The 26422-nt window shown below is 38.4% G+C and overlaps 1 protein-coding gene across 1 annotated transcript; it reads left to right on the top strand.

The window, feature by feature from the left end:
- Positions 1-2960: 2960 nt before the first annotated feature.
- Positions 2961-26396, top strand: LOC122048585 (aspartic acid-rich protein-like). Its single transcript, XM_042610136.1, has 2 exons — positions 2961-3155; positions 26220-26396. The coding sequence occupies exons 1-2, from the start codon at positions 2961-2963 to the stop codon at positions 26394-26396; spliced, it is 372 nt and encodes a 123-aa protein (XP_042466070.1).
- Positions 26397-26422: the final 26 nt, after the last annotated feature.

Raw genomic sequence — 26422 nt, 5'->3', positions numbered from 1 at the left:
GAGAAATTGTGGTACTTCTGACAAGAGAGGTATGTTGCGACTGTCCGAGCGGCGTCCTCGTGTAGAGTTGGCCAGAAGTATCCGGCCAGCAGGATCTTCCTAGCCAAAGACCGGCCGCCCGGATGACCTCCGCAAGATCCTTGGTGTACCTCTTGGAGAATGTACTCGGCGTCTTCCGAACTGACACACTTCAATAGAGGCCGGGAGAACGCCTTTTTGTAAAGTTGAACCCCAATGAGCGTGAACCGGCCGGCTCTCCTCCTCAGTAGCTGGGCCTCATCCCGATCGGACGGCGTGGCCCCTGAGCGCAGAAACTCCATGATGGCTATTCTCTAATCGCTCGGGAAGGTGAGGCCCTCCATCCGATCCACGTGCACCACTAAGGATACTTGCTCGATTGGTTGCTGGATGACGACCGGCGATATCGAACTTGCGAGCTTGGCCAATTCATCTGCCGCCTGGTTTTCCGTTCGGGGTACCTTCTGGACCACCACCTCGGTGAAGCTAGTCTTGAGTTTTTCAAAGGTCTCCGCGTATAGCCTGAGTCTTGCATTGTTTATCTCGAAGGCCCCCATGAGTTGTTGAGCGGCTAGTTGGGAATCTGAGTGGATCACCACCCGGCTGGCTCCAACATGCCGTGCGGCCTCTAGTCCGGCTATGAGGGCTTCATACTCTGCCTCATTATTTGTTGCTCGATAGTCCAGCCGGACGGACAAATGCATCCACTCTCCTTGAGGCAAAAGTAGCAGGATCCCAATTCCGCTTCCGAGCTGAGTGGACGATTCGTCCACATATATTTTCCATGTAGCTTCGGGTTCGGGCTTTTGTACCTCAATCACGAAATCTACCAAGGACTGAGCTTTGATCGCCGAGCGGGGTTGGTATTGGATGTCAAATTCGCTCAGCTCCGTCGTCCACTTGATAAGTCGTCCGGATGCTTAAGGGTTCAGGAGTACCCTTCCCAGCGAGCTATTCGTCATCACAATAATGGTGTGCGCCAAAAATTAAGGGCGCAACCTTCGAGCGGCAAGGACCAAGGCGAAGACCAACTTTTCGAGACCGGTGTAACGAGACTCAGCATCCTTTAAGATATGACTTAAAAAGTACACCAGCTGTTCTTCACCGCTCGGCCTTACAAATGCTGAGCCCACAGAGTGGCTCACCTACGGCCGACTTCGCCAACACGGGTAAGGAATTCAGGTAAGTCTTCAGTTCCTCGAATGCCCGATCGCACTCCTCGTCCCATTGGAACTTTTTAGCTTTACGCAGAATCTTGAAGAACGGCAGGCTCCGGTCGGCGGTCTTAGAGATGAACCTTGACAGCACCGTTATCCGACTTGTGAGACGCTGTACCTCTCGAAGATTTCTGGGAGGCGGCATGTCTTGCAATGCCTTTATCTTACTGGAGTTCGCCTCTATGCCCCGCTCGGTCACGATGTAACTCAGGAAGCGCCCGTCCTTTGCTCCGAACAGGCACTTCTGAGGATTAAGCTTGACTCCGTATCTTCTTAATGTTTGGAAGGTCTCCTCCATATCTGCATAGAGATCGGCCGCCCGGAAGGACTTGATAAGTATGTCATCCACATACACTTCCAAATTGCGTCCGATCTGCTCCCTGAAGACCTTGTTCATCAGACGCTGGTAAGTGGCTCCTGCATTCTTCAGCCCGAACGACATCACATTGTAGCAGTAGGTGTCGTCCGCCGTGACGAAGCTGACCTTCTCCTGGTTTTCTCGGGCGAGCGGCACTTGATGGTAGCCTTGGTATGCATCCAGCATGCATATCAGCTCGCACCCGGCCGTAGAGTCCACCAGTTGATCGGGCAGGGGGTAGAAGTCCTTCGGGTATGTCTTGTTCAAGTCCCGGAAGTCGATGCAGACCCTCCACTTGTTGCCCGGCTTGGAGACCAGAACCACATTTGCGAGCCAACTTAGGAATTGCACTTCCCTTATGTGGTCGGCCTCCAGAAGCTTTTCTACCTCCGCCCTGATGATTACATTCTGCTCAGCGCTGAAGTCCCTCTTCCTTTGCTTCACTGGCCGAGCGTCCGGCCGGACGTGAAGCTCGTGCTTCGCTATGCTTGGCGAGACCCCTGGCAGCTCATGGGTCGACCAAGCGAAGACGTCGCAGTTTCGCTGTAAGCATTTGATCAACCTTTCCTTCTGCTTCTCCTCCAGGTCGGATGCTACGAAGGTGGTGGCTTCCGGTCAGGCAGAGTCAATCTGCACCTCTTGTTTTTCTTCGTAAACCAAAGAAGGTGGTTTTTCAGTAATAACATTTACCTCGACTCGCGGCACTTTCCGAGCAGACTTGGCTTCGGCTCAGACCATCTCCACATAGCATCTTCGAGCCGCCAGTTGGTCTCCTTGCACCTCCCCTACTTGATCTTCCACCTGGAACTTGATCTTCTGGAAAAAGGTAGAGACGACCGCCCGGAACTCGTTGAGCGCCGGTCGTCCCAAGATAACGTTGTATGCAGAAGGAGCATCAACCACGATGAAGGTGGTGGTCCTTGTCCTTCTGAGCGGCTCCTCGCCCAACGAGATAGCTAGCCGGACCTGGCCGACCGACAAGACTTCGTTCCTGGTGAACCCGTAGAGGGGGGTTGTCATCGGCAGTAGTTCAGCTCAATCGATTTGTAGTTGGTCGAAGGCCTTCCTGAATATTATGTTGACCGAACTGTCTGTGTCAATAAAAATACGGTGAATAGTATAGTTGACTATTACCGCTCAAATGGTCAGGGCGTCATTGTGCGGGACTTCGACTCCCTCGAGGTCCCTAGGCCCGAAGCTGATCTCAGGCTCGCTTGCCCTCTCCTGGCTGCAGCCGACCGCGTGGATCCTCAGCTGTCTTGCATGTGCCTTTCTGGCTCTATTGGAGTCTCCGCCGGTCGGGCCTCCGACGATGATGTTGATCTCGCCTCGAGATGCATTGTCCCTGTTCTCCTCCTCCCGAGCAGATGGTTGAGGTCGTTCATGCGACGCCCGATGGTGGGCCCCGGCCTGCTAGCGATGATGCCGCTCGGGGGATCTCCTTTCTATCCTTTGAATGGGGCTTCGTTGTCGATGACGCCGGTCTGGTGAAGGTGATCGGCAGTGGTAGCTCCTTGGCGCAGGATGAGCGATGGGGGGAGGCTCTGACAGTCGCAGGTGTTGTGAGTAGTTGACTGATGGAGTGAACAAAACATTGGGGTCCATACCTTCCCCTTGGGCTTGGGCCGATCAGCCGTGACCTGTTGGACTGCGTGCGGCCGAGTGTGCTGATGAGGACGGGCGGCTTCAGCTTGCGGTCCTCTGGGGGGCTGATGACTGACAGGCTACTTCCGCTCGGCGGAAGCTGGTTGGTTACTTAGGGCTTCCTTTCTTCTCACCGTCTGGGCTTCTTCCACATTGATGTACTCGTTGGCCTTATGCAACATGTGGTCGTAATCCCGAGGCGGCTTCCGGATCAGCGAGCGGAAGAAATCACCGTCCACGAGCCCTTGCGTGAACGCGTTCATCATTGTTTCCGAGGTGACCGTCGGAATGTCCATGGCCACCTAGTTGAAGCGCTGGATGTACGCTCGGAGCGACTCCCTCGTGCCTTGCTTGATGGCGAACAGATTGACGCTGATTTTTTGGTGGCGCCTGCTGCTCATAAAATGATGGAGGAACGTCGTTCGGAATTCCTTGAAACTCGTGATAGACCCGTCCGGCAACCTCCGGAACCACCGATGCGCCGATCCCGAGAGGGTGGTGAGGAACACCCGGTACTTCACACCATCTGTGTACTGATGTAGAGTAGCAGTGCTGTCGAACTTACCCAGATGGTCATCTAGGTCGGTTGTCCCGTTGTATTCCCCGATCGCAGGGGGCACATAATGTTTCGGCAGTGGATCCCACAAGATGGCATCTGAGAACTGCCGGTTGATCCGCTCAGGTGACGCATCCGTTCGGGGCGCTTTTCCTTTTCTGACGTCCCGGACGGGTGCTTCATCTGATGAAGAACCTTTGTCCTGATTAGCTTGCGCGACCTCCGAGGGCGTCTGGAACAGAGCCCGATGAAAAGGTATCGGTGCGGGCGGCGCCCCCATCTAAGTGTCGGTCGGTCCCTTATTTTGCCCCCATATTGAGAGCTGCTCTGGTCGCTCTTCGGGCGGCGCTCGACCTCTTGACGTTGATGTCGCCTGCTGCGCTGCCCGCTCGGCTTGAGCTTTCTGCTGCTGCTCCACTATTTTTGCTGCTCGCGCTTGGATGAGTGCTTCGAGCTCCTCAGGAGAGAGCGTGGCCAGAAGTTGACGTCCAGCTTCTTCCATCTTCTAGACTCGGATTCAAGTGCGTTCCCACAGACGACGCCAATTTAATCCTGTCCGAGCGCTGAGTCGACGGACGCTGGGGATGTGGCACGCTCCGCTGTCTCCGACGGTTGGTGTAGATCTCCGGCGAACCTGCAAAGAAGCCGAGCCAGGAGGGGTTTCCCGGCGACGGCCCTCCGACGCTCAAGTCAGACAACGAGAGAGGCAGCGTAACTGTGGCTACAGTAAAGATTTGTGCATACCTTTGTCGACGTCTGGGGTCCTTATATAAGACCCCGGGGAGGCGTGGGCACGCTTCTCTATGCGTGCACGCTTCCCCAAACATACCTTAACGAGCCCCTGTCAGAAAAGTACCTCTGGCGCCATTTCACAATCGTCCGAGCATATCCCGGATGTGACGGTGGAAGCTTCCACCGTATGATCCTGTGTACGGCTCGGCAGCTAACTCTGCTGTTTGTCGGCGGCAGACATCTCGAGGATGATGTTATCCCCTGTCTCCTTTGTCCTCTGGCGCTTCTTGTCTGTTCCGGGCCGAGTGGTTCGGCCGCTCGGCGGGCATATCACTCTGCCTCGGTTGTATGCTCGGATGAGATTGCTCCTGACTGTCTTTATTGCCTTATGCCCCGGCCGAACGGACATCCCGCTTGGCCCTGAAACCTTTATACCTTGAGCATCGGAAACTCGATCCCTAGTCGGGTTGTCTTTCATTTGGCTCGGGGGATTCCCGCCGGTCGACCATCTCATTACGGTCGGTCGATGCCGGTCGGCTCTCTCAGTCCGGTCGGTCGTGTCTCAGGGTTGCATCTCTTGACCTTTGACCTCCATATGTCGTTGACTTTCCGCCAATGAGGGTCCCCCGTCCTTATCACCGGATCATATATAATGAAAAAATGTGGGACCCCCATGAAGAAGTTGTTGAAAGTTTTTTTTTATAGTGGAGAGAAATGGAGGGATTTTTACTTTTGACATGGTGTTGATGTGGCATTGGAGGAGCTCTTTGAGAATATCTATGACTGTAGATGCTCTTAAGGTTGATAGGCTATTTTACAAATTAGTTTCGTAATTAATTTAATATAAATTTTAAAATAAATTTGATTAATTAAGTGTTAATTAAAATAATCAATTTTTAATTTAATTCGATTAATTTAATTTTAATAAAATTTTGATTCAATTCAGTTAGTCAATATTAATTTTTAATTAATTTATGGATCAAATTAATCGAATGTTCATCCCTAATTTTAGAGTTCAGATCCTTTGTCCTAAGATTTTCATGTCTCCGTGTCCCTTCGTCGATCGGACGGGATAGATCATATCTTAAGGATGTAGTGCACATTACAAGGATATCATGATCACCCAATCGGTAAGGAGACATGAGGACACGGGAATCTTAGGGCAAACGATCTGGTGTACTAATTTTGATGTACTGGCTAAAAGAAATAGAAATATTTTTTTATATAATTCAAATGTTTGAATTTTATGTAATTAATTTTAAAAATAAATAATTTTTTCTTTTGATTTATTTACTAGATAAATTTAAAATATAACTTATATTTTCTTATAGAGCAATGATATATATATATATATATATATATATATATATATATATATATATAGAAATAAAATTTCAAGGAATGGTCAGATATAGATATATATTTATGATCCATAATTTTATTTTTTATGGCCTATCATTTTTTTATATATCTATTCCGTGTTTTCTTTCTGTTATTAATAATTTATTTTATAAAATTTATTAAGGCTAACAATGACGCCACTAACTTGCTAGACACCCATATTAAAAAAAATAAAAGAAAATTTAATTTAAGATATTTATAGGAATAGATAGTTGGAATTAATTTGATTCGATGGTATAAATTATTAGCTGAAAGGGTGATAACAAAATTATAAAGAGTTATGGAGTTATCTAGAATTTATTAGGATAAAATCTTTTTGAAGAGTGGATTAAAAATCTTTGGGGTTGAAATTGGGTGAATTGTGATATTGAGCGGAAGTTGATCTAAGTCAAATTTGATTTTAGGTTATTTAAGATTATTTAATAAAATAATTAAGTTAAACTAAGGTGAACTTAAAATTAATCAAGTTAGTTGTTAAAATGATTGCTCATGTTTTGTGAGATTGGTTTGAGTTTAACTTGAGTTGATTTGTTTATATGTTATGGATCTTTTAATTTGTGCTCGTTTGATTACTTGGTTAGTTTAGTTTATGAGTTTGATATTATAAAATTATTTATTTATTTTAAACATTCTTTATTATTTTAAAATTTATTTATAAGTTTGACAAGAGTAGGATTGGTGAGTATGATTTATAAACTTTGTTTATGCATATTATATATAAATAATAACAAGTGAAATGGAATATATCAAACTTATTTATAAATTTTGATTCATTTATAATTTTGTTAAGAACTCACGACAATCATGCAAACTACAAAAACAACTTAAAATTTATCTTTTAATATTTCATTCTAATTTCATAGTAATCTATTTTCATTTTACTCACTTAGTTTAAAATAATAATAGTATATCCAATTTTAGTCAATTAATTTCACCATTTAAATTTGATTTATATGTGATAGAAAATGATTGTTTACACAAGAGTATAATTCTTTAAAAAAAAAAGCATAGGTAATAGGTATTTTATTTTTAAGTTTATAAATTATTAAAAAAAATGAGTTCTTATTAAAATAAATTTATTACTTTTATTATTTATTTAATTTAATAATATTGGATTAACTTTTACAAGATCAAAATTTATCTTTTTACTATAGTAAAATATCACTTTCCTTATTTTCCTATTAAATACTCTTTATTTATTTATTTATATATATATAGAGAGACCTAATAGAGTTACGATTTTAAATTCTTCTATAAAATCAATTTCAAGCAATATGACACTATTGAAAAAGACGAGATTAATTTTTTTCTTCCAAAATAAATTTACAAGTCAAAGTTAAATTGACCGATAGAAGTTAAATTTAATTGATAATATTAAAAATTTTTATATTTAGCCAATAATATTTAATTATTAATTGTCAAAGTTAAATCTGGCTAATAATTTTAAATTTTTATATCTTAAATTTAGGTTTAGTTGATAAATTTATTTTTTTGCAGGTTAAAGTTAATTTTAATTTTTTATTGGGCAAAATTGAATTTACTTATATTTTATATTTTTTTTAAAGGTAAAATTAGGTTTAATCGGTATTTTTTTATTGATGATTTACCAGTTGAAATTTGGGTTGACTAGTAAATTAAAAATATTTATTAATAATACTCATTAGAAGTAAACTTGGTCATAAGTCAATCAACTAAAGATAATTTAAGCTCGATTAATAATATTTTAGTCTACGCCAATATAGTGGTGATGATGAGTTGGTGGAATACAAGGCGGATGACATTATAAAAAATATATATTAAGTAGCAACATTAGTCATCAAATATGTCATCTATTTGTTTAATAATGATAAACAACACTTAGGGGATGTTGGTTTCTAGAAGGGAAGGAGAATGAAAATGATAAAAATGGAGAAGTTTTTATTCTCCTCATTTTGTTAAGTAATAGTTATTTGGGGGATTGAATTTGTAGGATTCACCATCAATTCCCCAAACTAAATATTAATTTTTCATCCTTTCTCATTCTCCACTATCATATCATCCAACCAAGCACCCCTTAATCTTCATATTAAATGTTTGATATTTATGTGCATCTAATTAATCACTTAGATATTTTTTAAAAGAAATTGATGACTAGATAGGCATGGTAATTTCCTTGAAATATGATAGATGATCTAATATCTAATTTGAATGAATGAATGAATTTTTAAACCTGATTAAATAATTGGATAATCAGGTATGAATATTCGGAGTAATCATGTGTGGAGACGAGTCTAATAGAATCCTACTCATACCTAACCTGAATACCCGGTTAAATAATGTTGGTGCAATCGTCCTCAAATCAAGGTTGATTGGTTTGACTAAGCTCAGGTTGATCCGAAATTGAGTTTCAATGTTTGACAATGTGTGAAAGAAAAGTCAAGTAGGTTAAGGGAGGACAAAATACTTGACTAGGAAAGTTCTAACTGAAGTTAGACAAAGGAAAACCCTAACTAGAGGTAAGGCAACAAAAAGTCATAACTCAGGTTAGACAAGGGAAAACCTTAACTAGAGGTTAGACAATAAAAAGTCCTAACGAGGGGTTAAGTAACGGGAAGTCCTAACTAGAGGTTAGGCAGGTGAGAAATTTACAGAGTGACTAGTCCTAATTAAAGATTAGGTAAGGAAAAGTCCAACAAGAAGGTTGGTAAAAAAAATCCAAGTGAGTTAAAGGGTGATCACACTTGGTGATCGGAAGTCCAATATCTAAGTGGATCAAGGAGGACTGGACAGTTGGTGAAGAAGTTCTGACATGTCAAGATTGACCGGATACTAGGTAATGGAAAGTCCCAATAGGTCACGGATAATTGAATGTCGAGCAATAAAATTTCTGTTAGGTTGAAGTCGATCGAATATTATGTAAGATGTAATTTTAGCCTTTGAAATGTTGAAATTAGGATTAATAATTGATTGTTAGGATTTAGAATCAATTTACAGACCCTAAACCTGAACTTTCAGGTTTTACTATTTGAATTGATTGACTTAATCGATTGAGCAGCTCCAATTAATTAGTGTGGATCACCAATCTATTGGGATCCTATTTCATGACAACAGAACCAACCATAATCAATTATAGCAATCAATCAACAATCAATTAAGGTAATTGATTAGGCACTATTTTCGTCGCAAATAGAAGGTTTTTGAATCGATTCAGGCTTCACCAATTGATTGGGCTAATCTATTCGAGACATTTTCATGAGAGAACAGAAAGCCTCGAAATCGATTGGAACAATCAATTAAAGGCTAACCAATCGATTGCTCGGGCAAAAAAGAGTTGTTCTATAGGTTTGAATGGTCGGATCCTACATGACAATCGATTGAGGGTAAACCCAATTGATTGTGAGGCGTTTTTCAACCCAAGAGAAACCCTAGAAAAGGGGGTTTCGTAATGTTTTTGAGTAGCCATTTCTTGGGAGTTTTAGAGCAAAGTGTTGTTGCATTTCCATCCACCAAGAGGCAATCCAAAGTAAGAAAAGAACAAGTAGAGCAAGGTTCCTCATTGTAAATCCTAAAATCGCTCTTGATAGTATTTTGTGTTTGCATTATTGTACAAGGCTTCTCTGCCTCTAGAAAGTTTCCAAGAATGAGGCATTATCATAAAGCTATGAATGTGAGGAGTGGACACTTGGATTAGTTATTTCAAGGAGGTAGATACCAAGTAAAATTGAAAGTGCTACTAATTGAGAGTTTTGCTTCAAGTTTTCCACTATCATATAAGTTCAAATAAGCAAAGTGAGCTATTCACCTTCCTCTAGCTCATACATGTCTTAACAAGTGGTATCAGAGCCTAGTAGCAAAGTTGGCCATGACAACCTCAACCGTTGCCACAACCTAGTGGCGAGGATGGCCACGAGCTCGAGTGGCACCGCAGGTTGGCTATGAGGCTAGCCGCAACCTCGAGCACCTTCCCAGGCTAGTGGCAAGGTAGCTGCATTCTCGAGCATCGCCGCAGCCTGACCACGATGCTGGCCACGACCTTCCTCCCTAGCCTTGAGCTCAACCCTAATCGTGAGCTTGTCCGACCGTGAGCTCATCCCCAACTACGAGTTTGATTGATCATGAGCTCAACCCAACTACAAGTTTGACTAGTTGTGAGCTTAACTGGTTGTGAGCTCGCCTGTTTGCGAGCTCATCCTTGGCCACGAGCTCAACCGACCTCAAGCTAAGCACTATTCGGGTGGTCCCGTACAACCCTATTTTTTGTGAAATTCATTTAGTTCACTAAAAATAATTATTTATGCACCCTGATATTTGATTTTTAACTTCATAATGTTGTTTGTGCAGATCTCTATTTGGTGTGGACTTAAAGTAGTTGGAGGCACTCGTCTTTGTTCACAAGTTTTAGGTACATCTACAACAATAGTTATTTATTGATAATGGATGTTATTGTTGTTGATAAGGTTTTGTTGGTGCAATATCCCCTGGGTCAAGGTTGACCAGGTTGACTAGACTTAAGTTGGTTCATGCCTGAGTCTAGATGTTTGAGTTTCAATGTTTGACAATATATGGAGATTGCAAATGCAATCGTCCATCTAGGGAGATTGTTGATACAATTCCCCTCTGGTCAAGGTTGACCAATTAGATATGAAGAAGAGTCAAGTAGGTCAAAGGGTTGACTAGATACTTGACTGGGAAAGTCCTAACTGGAGGTTAGGCAGTTGGAAGTCCTGGTGAGTGAAGCCAAGTGAAAGACCTAGTGAGTGAACCTAGGCAGTTGGAAAGTCCTAGTGAGTGAAGCTAGACAGGTGAAAGTCCCGGTGAGTGAAGCCGGACAGTGGGAAAATCCTAGTGAGTGAAGTCAGGTGAAAACCCTAGTGAGTGAAGCTAGGTGAAAGTCCTGGTGAGTGAAGTCAGGCAGATGGGAAGTCCTAGTGAGTGAAGCTAGGTAGATGGAAAGACCTGGTGAGTGAAGCCAGACACGTGGAAGTCCAGGTGGATCAAGGTTGACCGGACATCTGGTGTTGGAAAGTCCAGGTGGGTCAAGGTTGACCGGACATCTAGTGTTGGAAAGTCCAAGTAGGTCAAAGGGTTGACCGGATACTTGGCACGAGGAAATCCAGATGGGTCAAGGGTGACCGAACATTTGGTTAAAGTCCAAGTGGGTCATGGAGGACCAGACACTTGGCACGAGACGGTAAGTCCAAGTAGGTCAAGGAATCGACCGGACACTTGGAACAAAGAAAAAGTTCAAGTGGATCAAAGGGATTGATCGAACACTTGGTGAAGGAGTCTTAGCAGGTCAAGGTTGACCGGATGCTAGGTATAATGTTCCAACAGATCATGATTGATCAGATGTTGAAATTGGGGACCCTAGACTTGGTTTAAGCAAGTCAAAGGGAGACCAATCGATCAACTGATCGATTGAACAGGGGTTCAATCGATCAACCGATCGATTGGGGTTGTGCTGCAACAAGCAGTGGCCCAATCGATCGACCAATCGATTGGGAGCTTATATCGCGCACACAGAAGCATTCCCAATTGATCAGCCGATCGATTGGGCACCTCCAATCGATCGGTCGATCGATTGGGGAACTGGAAATCACGCACAGAAGATGAATTGATCGGGCAATCGATTCAGGCTATTTCCAGAGAGCATAGAGTCGCTCTGAATCGATCGGCCAATCGATTCAAAGCCTCCCCAATTGATTGAGAGTCATTCAATCGATTGGGATCCGACCGTTGCGCAGGTTATAACCGTTGGCGAGCGTTTTCCTCTGTAGTTCTTCGACTCCACTCTCAACGATTCTTCTCCACCGAGCTCAGTGACACACACCAGTTCTTGAAGGGTCTTGGAGTGAAGTGTAGTTGCATTCCCAAGCATAAAGAGGCATTCCCAAACAAGAAGAGAGCATAAGTGTTGTAAACCTTGTAAGGTTTGTGTTTGTATTTCTTCTTGTTTTGAGTTGTATGCGTGTGTGTGAGTCTTGTACAAGGTTTCTCCACCTCTAATAGTTACCGAGAAGGAGTATTTTATTAGTGGAGTGAGCGTCGTGTGTGGATCCTTGAATTAGTCACCTCTTTTTGAGGTGGATACCAAGTAAATCCTCGTGTTAGCATTGTAGAGTGCTTCATAGTCTTATTCTGCTGCCTATCAACAACAATGAAGCAAGCAATCAAGCGCGACGAGCTATTCACCCCCCAGCACATTTCGACCCTAACAAATAGTATTAGAGTGAGGTCACTCTTCACCGGAATCATCGTCGGAAGGGGCAACAAAGATAGAGGGTGAAGAAGTTGGAGCAAAATCCATAAAGTCAAAGACTTCAACAAAAGTTCAACTTCAAATGGAATTCCGAGATGGACTCGGATTCGACACGAAGGTGCCTCCACCATTCACAATGACGAGCTTCGATTCTTGGAAATCAAGAATCAAAAATTTCTTGATGATGGAGATAGAGCAATGGTTTGCTCTAATGAAAGACTTTGAAGCTCCAACAAATTCAAAGGACAAAACTCTTAAGAGGAGCAAGTGGAGCCAAGAGAAAATTCAAAGGAGTGAGGCAAATGATAAAGTGACCAAGCTATTGGTCAATTTATTGCCAAGCAATATTTTGTCACAAGTTGGAGAATTCAAGGATGCCAAAGAGCTTTGGAGCAAATTGGCAAAGATTCATGAAGTCTCATCTACTGTACCAAATCATGAAGAATCCAAAGAGGGCGGCTCATTGGATCAAGACTAAGAGGTCCAAGAAGCTTCATCTTCAACAAAATGCAACGAAAAGGGCAAAGAAGGAGCATACTCTTTGATCCATGTACAAGATGAAGATGAAGAAGTCTCCACCTCTAGGAGTGAGGGGGAGCGACCGTCATTGACACCGGATCAAGAAGAAGGAGAAGCTTCTACTTCCAGGTCAAGCGAAGAAGAAGAAGAAAGTGCCAGCCCTACACATGAAGGTATAATTATTTCAATTAAAAATAAAAATCATATTATATATTTTAAGTATAGGGAACATGGGCATAACAGGAGTAAGTGTCATAAATTGGCCAAGAAGAAGGTCCAAGTGGCACTTAAGGGCAAGGAGAAGCCCAAGGAGACCACCCCCACAACAAAGAAGAGCAAGAAGCATATTGTGTGCTTCTTGTTTCATCAAAAAGGACATTATCGGAGTCAATGTCCTAAGTAGAGGAAAGATGTCAAAGTCAAGGGAGGAAGCTCAAGTCAAGGGGGAGCTTCCAAGGTAAAACCCAAGGTATCATTTATTGAGCCTATCCCTTTGAGTAATGGTAAAAAACATGCTAGTTATAGCCTATATAATTTTAACGCTATTTACCATGAAAATAGGAAGCATGATAAACTTAAGGAAAACTATGTAGCCTATCATGCTAAAACCACCCCTAAGGCTAGCAAGTTAAATAAACTTGGAAATAACACTAAGGACCTTATGTATAAGCTAAAAAATAAAAATGCTCAAGGATAAAAAGAAAAATCCAAAACTAGGGATTTATGAAAAGAAAATCAAGTCTTGAGGTCAAGACTTGATAAAATGAAAAAGACCCTAAAAAGGATGAAAAATATTCTAAATTGGCAAAATGAGCATAATCTAGGTTTAGGAGCACAAAGGTCATCCAATGGCCATAGAGGTTTGGGATACAATTACCCAAGGCTAAGAAGGATGTAATATCTTATCATAAGGTTCCATATAGCTATGGAACCAACCCTAGGTCTAGGTGTCAAGTCAAGAATATAAGGGAAGTTATCCCTAGGAGTATCTTTTCAACTACAAAAGTGACTAAGACTTCTAAGAAGTCTAACAAAGTCACTAAGAAGGTCACAAGGGAAGCTATCCCTAGAGTTGACCTAGAGAAGGTGACCAAGGCTTCTAAGAAAACCTAACAAGGTCATTAGGAAGGTATCTAAGGAAGTCATCCCTAATGAATACTTAGAGCATTCAAGGAGCACCAATAGGTGTTGGGTTCCTAGGAGCATCTTCTCTACCCCTTAGATGGGTTAGAGAATGTCAACTCAAATTGGAAGGGTAGTTAACCCAACCTTAATGAAGTTGACACTCGGAGAGCATTTTCAAGGTTATTGTTAACCTTTGAAAATGAAATGGATTATCATTTACTATTTGAAAGAGTAAAATGTGCCAAGCTTTGAGGAATTGAATTTAATTTTAATTGGCACAAATAAGAAAAGCACAAGAAATGCCAAGTTGAGATTTTGACATTTTCTTAAATGATTAAGGGCAAATTTAACCCTTAATTTAATTTGTTTACTCTTTGTAAGAGTAAAATGTGTCATTATTTGAGAAACTTGATGTAATTTATACTGGCACAAATTGATCAAGTGCAAAAGAAATGCCAAGTTGGGTTTTGACATTTTCTTAAGAAAATGTGGGCAATCTAGAATTACTTTTAGGTTTAGGTAAGGATTTAAGGACACTTAGATAGATAATCTAGGTATATTTTATTTATGCTAATTGGCATGCTTTGTTTGCCTATCACATGCCATGACATCATATTTTGTATTCATGCTTATTATGAAAAATAACAAAAATACCATGGTATGTCATACATACATCATATAACTATAGTATATTTTCTTTTGAAAATTATTTTCATTTTGATGTATGCCATAGAAATCATCATGCATTATTTTAATTTCCTTGCAATTAAGGACAATGACATTTACTATCAAGTAACATCCTAGGTGGATGTCCATAACTTTCAAAATGCCTAGATAGATATGCATGATCCCTAGTTTAGGGTAAAACCAAACTTTACATCTCATAAAGAACTATAAGATGACTTGTATGTATTTTTAGTACACATTAGATACAAGTGAGATGTTAGGATGATGAACAAAATTCAAGATGTTGATTTAGTGCATTCTTTTTGAGTTTTAGGTTCATCAAAACACATACTTATGTATTTTTCAATCATTGGGAAAGTTAATGTACAAGTCATGTGCATTGAGCCCAAAAGAATATGGTTGGATATTGGTTTTCAAAATGATTTTAAATATACTTTGGAAAACCTTGGTGAAGACTATCTTTTGATAGTAATCATCATTGAAAAGTTAGACACAAACTAGAAGAAAACACTAAAGTTTTTACAAGTTTTCAAGTTTGTGTCGATCTTTGAAAATAGGAAGTATTTTTATAGAAAACTATTTTTCCATGATAGTATATACCCTAAATAATGTCTATAACAATTTTCATGATTTTTAAAACTTTATAAAATTTTTGAGGAGTTTCTGAATTTCGCTGAAATTTTATTTCAAGAAATCAGAGCTCCAATCGATCAGCTGATCGATTGGGAAGTATTTCTCGTGAGCAGTAGCTCACAGAATTAATCAGCTGATCGATCCACTCTCTCCTGGATTGATTGGGCAATCAATTCAGAGGTAGGTTCTGCGAACAGTGTTGGAACTTTGACGTTGGCTAGAGGGGGGTGAATAGCGTCTCACCCAAATCGTCGCTTCCTACAATGGTTAGTGTGCAGCAGAAATACAAACAAACAAGTAAAAAGCTAATCTAAATACAAGACAAGAAATGCAAACCAAGCTACACGATCATTTAACGTTGTTCGTGTTAGAGTGTATACTAAAAGTTTAGTTTTTTGTAAACATTTATTTTAAAATAAGAATCACATTGGTCAAATGTCTACATTTATACTAAGTATAGTTGTCTATTTAATTTATATTGTAGATAACATGGTGTGAGGAGACACATAGAAGTTCATGTTATCAGTTCCTTATAAATTATAAACAGTTGCTCACGACCAAGATGGAATGAGGCAAACCATTGGAGTGGTTGTAGTGTAATTATGTATTAATTTATCTTGACTAATAAATTACACTAGTACACTATGAGTATATTGAGCAGGATTATTTGAGGTAGTTTCTTTTTATATTGACTATATAAAAGAGCAATACCTCTGTTATTATGAAAGTGTGTACTCTTAATCATGATATAATAACAAGCACATATACTTAATATTTATTTCTTTAATTTATCAAAGGGTGTGATTTATCTCATTAAATCAATAGGCCTGATAAGTTGGGAAATGATATTATGTATATGGTGTGTTGTTAATTATAAAATGAAACTGTGTCCTAGTAATCTAGGTTGATGATGTCCCCTTGAGGAGCTCATAAGGATTATCTTGTAAACCCTGCAGGTGGACTTAATCCGACATGACGATAAGGTTGAGTGGTACTACTCTTGGAGCTAGATATTAATTAAGTGAGTTGTCAGTAACTCATTTACTTAGTGGACATTCAATATCTTAAACACATGGAGACTAACACACTCATGATAAGAAGGAGCCCATATAGTAATATGAGATTGGTGCAGTAGTGCAATAATAACTCCTTAGTGGAATGAGATATTATTGATGAACTTGAGTTGGGTGTTCGGGGTGAACACGGGAAACTCAAGCTCATCGGGAGACCAAAACCAATTCCTCCTCTCGGTCCCTATTGTAGCATCTTATTTATAAAGTCTTATATCCACTAAAACCCACTTTCTTACCCACCTCTTGGTGGCCGGCCCTAGCTTGGAGCCCAAGCAAGGGTGGCCGACCATATTGAAATCAAAAGGGAGTTTTAAATTTTGAAATCTTTCCTTTTGTGGAAGCCATGGTTTTAAAAGAGAGTTTCAAAATTTTAAAATCTTTCTACAAAGGATTAAGAGAAAGATTTGATATCTTTCCTTATTTGCAGTTAAGAGAAAGATTTTAATTTTTGATAAAATTTTTCTTTTTGTAACCATCCACATGTTTTAAAAGAGAGATTTTAATTTATAAAATTTTCCTTTTATAACCAACCTTGAAGGGATTTAAAGAAAAAAATTTTTAATTAAAACTTCTTACTGGAAACAAATAAGGAAGTTTTAATTTCATGTTTAAAACTTTCCTTGTTTGGATTTAAAGGGGTGACCGGCCATGACAAGAAGAAAAGGAAGTTTTAATTTTTTTTGTTTTAAAACTTTACTTTTTAGTCATTGGCAAGGAATATAAGGAAGTTTTAATTATGTTTAAAACTTTCCTTATTTTCCAAGACCAAGGAATATAAAAGAGAAGGAAGGGGTGCCTCACCCAAGAACACATCTATTATTTTTCCTCTCTTATTCCTTGTGGCCAACCCTTCTTCTCTTTCTCTTTGGTGGCCGGTGGCATCATCTCTTGGAGCTTGGCGGTTGGCCGGGTTTTGCTTGAAGGAGGAGTAGAGAAAGGATGCATTGTTTCCTAACATCCCTTGGATATTGGTTGGTGGCCGAAACTCATCATCCTATGGAGGTTGTTGGTGGCCGAAACTTGGAAGATAGAAGAGAAGGCTCGGGTGGATTTCCTCTTGGAAGATTGTCGCTCACACGACGCCCAAGAGAAGTAGAGGAATATAATAGAAGATCAAGAGATCTATATGCTGCGAAAGGTATAACTAGTTATAAGTTTCCGCATTATAACTAGTGCATCCTTTTTGTATAGATCTTGTAAAACCAAACACAAGAGGTTATCATTTTTTTTAAGTTATCGTTTTTATTATCGATTTTATTTTTTGATTTCATGTTTCGATAATGTGTTTCTATTGAGATCTCTATAGTTAAACCTAGTTTACTGTAAGAAGGTAAATATCCAATTTCTTCGTGAGGCTTTGTTTAGGAAGTGGTGGATGATCTTATACCCAAGAAGGTCTAGTGCCTCGCCATGTTTAACCTGGAAGCCGATCTTAGAAATAGATATTTGATAACTTCTGTAATATGGTTTAACTTAGGAAGATCACATCGGTTGAACTTGAAGTAAGAATGTTAAGTTTCGTTCCCAATTCAAGTTTAACTTCTAAAGGAAAAATTTGGATTAATAATGTTAAGCATCGTTTGCAATCCAAATTTAACATTAGTAGAACACATAGGTAGCTAGGATAGTTCTATGCTTGTACAAATATTTGTACAAGGGAACTAGGATGGTATTCTGAGTAGCAACTAACAGTTCTATGCTTGTACAAATATTTGTACAAGTTATGAACAATGGTGAGTAACTCTTCAGGGGGAGAGTTCTTTTTGATGTGTGCTAATAGGGAGAGAATGTAGGGTTTAAGTTAGGCATTCATTACCTAAAGAGGGAGTTTGCCCTCTAGGAAAGGGGGAGAATGAAGGAAACCCTCATTCATACTTTGGCATGAAAGGAAGTTGAGGCTATGAGATTAGCCTAACTTAAAGGTATTGACAAACATCAAAAGGGGAAGATTGTTGGTGCAATATCCCCTGGATCAAGGTTGACAAGGTTGACTAGGCTTGAGTTGGCTCATGCCTGAGTCTAGATGTTTGGGTTTCAATGTTTGACAATACATGGAGATTGTAGATGCAATCATCCATTTGGGGAGATTGTTGGTACTGTTAGAGTGTATACTAAAAGTCTAGCTTTTTGTAAACATTTATTTTAAAATAAAGAATCACATTGGTCATATGTCTACATTTACATGCTAAGTGTATTTGTTCAATTAATTTATATTATAGATAACATGGTGTGTGGTGTCACACATAGAAGATCATGTTATCAGTTCCTTATAAATTACAAAAAGTAGCTCACGACTAAGATGGAAAGGAACAAACCATTGGAATAGTCGTAGTGTAATTTGGTATTAATTTATCTTAACTATAAAATTACACTAGTACACTCTGAGTGTATTGACCAGAACCATTTAAGGAAAGTTCTTTTTATACTGACTGCATAAAAGAACAAGACCTTTGTTATTATGGAAGTGTGTGCTCTTAATCATGATATAATAAAAAACACATATACTCAATATTTATTTCTTTAATTTATCAAAGGGTGTGATTTAATTCAATAAATCAATAGGCCCGATAAGTTAGGAAATGATATTATTTATATGGTGTGTTGTTGATTATAGAATAAAACTGTGTCCTAGTAATCTAGGTTGATAATATCTCCAAGAGGAGCTCATAAGGATTGTCATGTAAACCTTGCAGGTGGACTTAGTCCAACATGACTATAAGGTTGAGTGGTACTACTCTTGGAGCTAGATATTAATTAAGTGAGTTATCAGTAACTCATTTAATTAGTGAGCATTCTATATCTTAAACACAGGGAGACTAACACACTCATGATAAGAAGGAGCCCATATATTAATATGGGATTGGTGCGGTAGTTCAATAATAACTCTTTAGTGGAATGAGATATTATTGATGAACTCGAGTTGGGTGTTCGGGGCGAACACAGGAAGCTCAAGTTCATCGGGAGACCAAAACCAATTTCTCATCTCGATCCCTGTCGTAGTCTCTTATTTATAAAGTCATATACCCACCTTTTTACCCATCCTTAGGTGGTCGGCCAAGCTAAGCTTGGAGCCCAAGCAAGGGCTGACCAAGATAAGCCTTGGATGGACCAAGTGGTGGCCGGCCCTAGCTTGGAGCCCAAGCTTAGGTGGTCGGCCACATAAAAATAAAAGGAGTTTATTTTAAAATCTTTCCTTATGTGGAAGCCATGGTTTTAAAAGAGAGTTTAAAATTTAAATCTTTCCTTTTATAGTTTTCTACAAACGATTAAGAGAAAAGTTTAATATCTTTCCTTATTTGTAGTTAAAAGAAAGATTTAAATTTTTGATAAAACTTTCCTTTTTTGAAACCGTCCTGATGGTTTTAAAAGAGAATTTAAAATTTAAATCTTTCCTATTATAGCTTTCTACAAATGATTAAGAGAAAGGTTTGATATCTTTCCTTATTTGTAGATAAAAGGAAGATTTTAATTTTTGATAAAACTTTCCTTTTTTGTAACCATCCTCATGATTTTAAAAGAGAGTTTTAAAATTAAATCTTTCCTTTTATAGCTTTCTACAAAAGATTAAGAGAAAGATTTGATATCTTTGCTTATTTGTAGATTGAAAGGAAGATTTTAATTTTAGAGAAAACTTTTCTTATTGTAATCATCCACATGTTTTAATAGAGAGATTTTAATTTATAAAAGTTTCATTTTATAACCAACCATGAAGGGAATTTTTAAAAGAGAAAATTTTATTTTTAAAAAAAATCCGGAAACAAATTAGGAAGTTTTAATTAAAACTTTCCTTTTTTGGAGGACAACGAGGTGGCATGCCATTAAGGGTTGAAAAGGAAATTTTTAATTAAATTTTCCTTCTTAAACATTGGCAAGGAATATAAGGAAATTTTATTTATTAAACTTTTCTTATTTGCCAAGACCAAGTAATATAAAAGATAGGGTAGAGGTGTCTCACCTCATAACAATACATCTATTATTTCCTCTCTTCTCTTCCTTGTGGTGGTCGGTCCTCATCCTCTCGTCCTTTTCTTTTTCTTTCGTCGGCGGCATCAACTCTCTAGAAGACTCTTGGTGGCCGGATTTTATTTGGAGAAGAAGTAGAGAAAGGAGGATTTGTTTCTTTGCATCTCTTGGAGCTTGGTTGGTGGCCGAAGCTCTTCATCTCAAGGAGTTTGTTGATTGACCGAAACTTACCTGAATAAGAAGGAAGCTTGGGTGGATTCTCATCTCGATATATCGTCGCCCACACGACGTTTGAGATAAGAAGAGGAATATGGCAGAAGATCGTGAGGTCTATAAGCTATAAAAGGTATAACTAGTTATTAGTTTCCGCATCATAACTAGTTCATCCTTTTATTTAGATCTTGAAATACCAAATACAAGAGGCTAATGAAGCTAAGTAATCGAATTTATGTTTTTGATTTTGTATTTATTTTATTTTTTCAAATTTGTGATTCGATTGTTCTTTTTGGTTAAACCTAGGGTTACTATAAGAAAATTAAATATTAAATTTCGTTGAAAGACTTTATTTAGGAAGTGGTGGATGCTCCCATACCCAAGAAGACCTAGTGCCTCGCCATGTTTAACCTGAAAGCCAATCTTTGAAATTAATATTTAATCGAACTTGTAACATGGGTGGATTTGGATCAATAATATTAAACATCGTTTGCGATCCAAGTCTAAACAACTAAGAACAGATAAGTTGAATTTGAAATCAATAATGTTAAGTTCCGTTTGCGATTCCAAATTTAATTTCTAAAGAACACAATAGGTTGTTAGGAATGGTTCAGGACTTGTATAAAATTTTTGTACAGGGGAACCGGTACGATATTCCCAATAGCAACCAACAAATACAATTCCCCTCTGTTCAAGGTTGACCAATTAGATGTGAAGAAGAGTCAAGTAGGTCAAAGGGTTGACTAGATACTTGACTAGGAAAGTCTTAACTGGAGGTTAGGCAGTTGGAAATCCTGGTGAGTGAAGCCAGGTGAAAGACCTAGTGAGTGAAGCTAGGCAGTTGGAAAGTCATGGTGAGTGAAATCAGACAGTTGGAAAGTCATGGTGAGTGAAGCCAGACAGGTGAAAGCTTCGGTGAGTGAAGCCGGACAGTGGGAAAATCTTGGTGAGTGAAGCCCGGTGAAAATCCTAGTGAGTGAAGTTAGGTGAAAGTCTTGGTGAGTGAAGCCAGGCAGATAAGAAGTCCTAGTGAGTGAAGCTAGGCAGATGGAAAAGACCTGGTGAGTGAAGCCAGACACGTGGAAATCCAGGTGGGTCAAGGTTGATTGGACATCTGGTGTTGGAAAGTCCAAGTAGGTCAAAGGGTTGACCGGATACTTGCCACGAGGAAATCCAGATGGTTCAAGGGTGACTGGATATCTGGTTGAAGTCCAAGTGGATCATGGAGAACTGGACACTTGGCACGAGACGGTAAGTCCAAGTAGGTCAAGGGATCGACTGGACACTTGGTACATGGAAAAAGCCCAAGTGGATCAAAAGGATTGACCGGACACTTGGTGAAGGAGTCCTAGCAGGTCAAGGTTGACCGGATGCTAGGTATGATGTTCCAACAAGTCACGGTTGATCAGATGTTGGAATTGGGGACTCTAGATTTGGTTTAAGAAAGTCAAAAGAAGACCAATTGATCAACTGATCGATTGAACAGGGGTTCAATCGATCAGTCGATCGATTGAACAGGGGTTCAATCGATCAGTCGATCGATTGGGGCTGTGCTGCAATAAGCAGTGGCCTAATCGATCGATTGATCGATTGAGAGCTTATATCACGCGCACAGAAGCGATCCCAATCAATCAGCAGATCGATTGGGCACCTCCAATCGATCGACCGATCGATTGGGGAACTGGAAATCGCGCACAGAAGCTGAATCGATTGGGTGATCAATTCAGGCTATTTCCAGAGAGCACAGAGGCACTTTGAATCGATCAGCCGATCGATTCAAAGCCTCCCCAATCGATTGAGAACCATTTAATCGATTGGGATCCGACCATTGCGTAGGTTATAACCGTTGGCGAGCGTTTTCCTCCGTAGTTCTTCGACTCCACTCTCAGCGATTCTTCTCCACCGAGCTCAGTGTCACACGCCAGTTCTTGAAGGGTCTTGGAGTGAAGTGCAGTTGCATTCCCAAGCATCAAGAGGCATTACCAAACAAGCAGAGAGTATAAGTGTTGTAAACCTTGTAAGGTTTGTGTTTGTATTTCTTCTTGTTTTGAGTTGTATGCGTGTGTGAGTCTTGTACGAGGTTTCTCCACCTCCGGTAGTGACCAAGAAGGAGTATTTTATTAGTGGAGTGAGCGTCGTATGTGGATCCTTAGATTAGTCACCTCTTTTTCAGGTGGATACCAAGTAAATCCTCGTGTTAGCATTGTAGAATGCTTCGTAGTCTTATTTCGCTGCCTATCAATAACAACGAAGCAAGCAATCAAGTGCGACGAGCTATTCACCCCCCCCTAGCACATTTCGACCCTAACAGGTTTATGTTAGCTTTTATTTTTAGTAGATCAGAGTTAATATTTTAATAATTTTAATTTGGAAATAGGAAAAATATAGAAAGAAAGGAGTTAGATGTATAAAAAAAAACTTATCTGTACATTGAGATTTAACTGATGAATTTATTATTACGTTGGAACAAATTTGGATTTATTGTAGTAATATTGAGTTTATGGATGAGAACAAGTTAAGGTGTCTATATAAAAAGTGTTATAATGGAAAAAAAATTTAGTGTGATAAAGTTTTATAACATCTTTGTAAATTTGGTTTTACTCCGAATTATTATAATTTGACATGTCATAGTGAACCGTTCATATCTAATAAGGAGTATGGATGAAACATATAAGTCTCAGTTAGTGGGGATCAGAGTTATTATAATCAATTAAATCCACATCAGAGAATGGTAATTGATGCAGGGGGTCAGAATTTTATTCCCAAACCGAGCGCTACAAGGTTTTGGTTTTCCTCCAGCATCTAAACAAATGTTTAATAGTTATGCATCACCTTTGGAGGAGGTAAAAGTATTAGGTGTTGATGAAAATGTAAATAAGGAATCATATCTTCAATTTTAGGAAGTGTTGCAAATGAACTTGTGTGGGCTGGTTGTAATAGACACTAAATTATCTTTAATAACAACACTGTTGAATGTCAATGTAGAGTATAATGTGTTTGAAGATTGTTTTAATGATTTTTTTCAAGTTATTGGAGAGCTATTGCCGTGTGATCACATAATGCCCAATGATTTATACAGTAGGAAAAAACTTATGAAAGAATTAGATCTTCTAATGAAAAAAATTGATATGTATAGAGATGGTTGTATGATATATTGGGGAGATGATAAAAATATAGATTTTCATAAATTATATAATCAATGTAGGTACAAGAGTATCAGGAGGTCGGGCTATAATCAGCGGCATAAATCATACAGACAAATATTTTATTTATCTTTAACTCCTAGGTTACAAAGGCTTTATGCATCAAAGGTCACTACTGAACACATGACTTGACATGTAAATCATGAAATAAAAGAGAAGCTAATATGTCATCCATCAAATGTAGAGGCGTGAAAATATTTTGATAGAACATATCTTGAGTTTCCGAAAGAGACTCGAAACATTAGGTTAGGTTTTTTGTGTTAATAGATTTGCTCCATTTAGCAAATAAGAATGATCTTATTCTTATTGGTTAGTTATCTTAACTCCGTATAATTTTTCACCTGATGTGTGCATGAAAATACCATATATATTTTTAACATTGATCGTACTTGTCCCGTAAAATTCAAAGAAGTTAATAGATATTTACATGCAACCACTGATTGCAGAGCTGAAACAACTATAGGATGAAGGTTTTCCTATATATGATGTTCATACTAATCAGATGTTTATAATGAAGGTTGTACTTCTTTGGGTCATAAATGACTTTTTAGCATACAATGTGTTATCGGGATGGAATACCACTGGGATCTTAGGATGTCTAATATGTATAGAGAGATCAAAGTCAATCAGATTGAAATATGAGAAACAACCGAGTTATTTTAATTGTCATAGATAATTTTTATCACATAAATTTAGAAGAAATAAAGAAGAAGTCACTAAGAATAGAATTGAAAGAACACCTCCGCAATTAAAATTGATAGGTGAATAAGTTTGGTATAGAGTACTTAACTTGACATTTATTATTGAAGAGTCACATGGTACAATATATGAATATGAAAGTATGTAAATGAATTAAACGGATTATGTTTTAGAATTTACCATATTGGAAGAGTCATTTGATTTATCATAATCTTAATGTAAATGTATATTGAGAAAAATATTTTTGATAATTTGATAAATATAGTTATGGATATCACTAGAAAAAAGAAAGACAATCTGAATGCAAGAAAAGATATGTGACTCCTTTATAAAAGACTTACTCTTGATTTCGATAAAAGTAGTAGGGGACCAAGTCAAAGGCAGTTTATAATTGAATAAGGATTAAAGATGGATTGTTTGTGAATGATTGAAATCATTAAGATTTCATGATAATTATGTCTCTAATCTTGGGAGATATGTTGATATGAATGAATACAAATTAATTGGTTTGAAAAGTCATGACTATCATATATTCATAAAAAAAGTTAATCCCTATTGCTTTCAGGAACTCCTATCAAATTTTGTATGAGGTGGCATTACGAAAGTAAGCATTGTCCTTCATGATATTTGATCGATAATGTTGAGACATTCACACATAGAGAAGAGAGACATTTCAATCATTTTGTTTAATTTAGAAAGGATATTTCCACTATCAATTTCCGATTCTATGAAATATCTTTTAATTCATTTGCCATATGAGACCAAAGTTGGAGGTCCTGTGGTAAATTTTCATCTTCTATACTTCGTTATCAATGTATATAAAATGACTAATTTAATTATATATTATTTTCTAATGCATTTTATTTTATTACAATTAGATTTCTATATCATTTGGAAAAAAAAGTAAAAAATAAGGCATGTGTTGAAGCATCTATTGTTAATGCATAAACTATTAAGAACGTAATAACTTTTGTATCATATTATTTTGAACCTCATGTTTAGTGCAAAAGGCGGAAAGTGGGAAGAAATGATGAAGGTCCTATTGAATCCAATTTGAAGTCATTTTTAATTTGTAATTATTTTGGTCGACCAAGTGGACCATATACGCGTAGATACTTAACTGGTCAAGAAATAACGAACAACCCACACATATATTTTACTAAACTGTCTAGAAGTAATGCTATATTTTGAGTTAGTATAAATTTGTTATTTTATGTATTTCTTATATCATAAATTATTTGTGTTATAATTTTTTTTATATGATAGAATTTTTTAAAACTTATATTCTAATCTTTTGACACATGAGTTTGATCACTTCTATGATGAAGAATTTGTACCATGGTTCAAAAAATATGTAAGTAGACTATAGATTTTTTTATGCATATCTTGACTTTTAAACATATTTATTTGACTTTAGATTCATGATAATCAAGTTCACATTGAGCAAGAACTGCTAATCCAGTCATGGGATCCAAAATCAATGGTACAAACTTAACTAGCATATTTTATAAATGGATATAATTTTCATACTCAAGAATATGGAATGAGAAAAACTACAAGGAATAGTGAGGTTTTTGTGTTTAATCATCCAATGTAGAGGTGTAAGAAATAATTTTTATGATTTGCTAAATGAAATTATAGAGGTAAATTACTCTAGGCCAAAATTGCAAGTTGCTTTATTTATGTGTCACCTATTAAAAAGATGGAGGTGCATCCATAATTTAATTTAGTTGAAATAAATTATAAAAAATTGTATAAGAAATATGAACCATTTGTGTTGGCACAACAAGCGATTTAAGTTTTTTTATGCTTCATATTTTAATTTGAAATGTGACAAAATTGATTGGTGGGTTATTTATAAAACGAAAGCATCGAAAAAAATTAAGGAACGTTGGGAAAATATAGCATATCAACAAGAGGAAGTTGTGAACACCTTCTAGACTGAGGAATATAATACTCCAATGTTACGAGATCCCAGCAATATAGTAATAGACAAGGATGCAATTGAAATTCATGAGGATGACGATAAAGAATCTAATTTTGAGACTGATGATGATGACGACGACGATGATGACGACGACAACGATGAGGATGATAATGAGGACTTTGATTTTTGATGATGGGTAAGTTTTCTTATCTTAAT

This window comes from Zingiber officinale, chromosome 2B (assembly GCF_018446385.1).
Source record: "Zingiber officinale cultivar Zhangliang chromosome 2B, Zo_v1.1, whole genome shotgun sequence".
NCBI lineage: Eukaryota > Viridiplantae > Streptophyta > Magnoliopsida > Zingiberales > Zingiberaceae > Zingiber > Zingiber officinale.
Note: the sequence above shows the minus strand (reverse complement) of the source record. Positions and strands in the feature narration are given on the sequence as shown.

Coding starts and splice junctions, on each gene's coding strand:
- LOC122048585 (XM_042610136.1), top strand. CDS start 2,961: ATGGTTGAGGTCGTTCATGCGACGCCCGATGGTGGGCCCCGGCCTGCT. Junction 3,156..26,219: donor CTCTGACAGTCGCAGGTGTT/GTGAGTAGTTGA, acceptor AACACCTTCTAG/ACTGAGGAATATAATACTCC.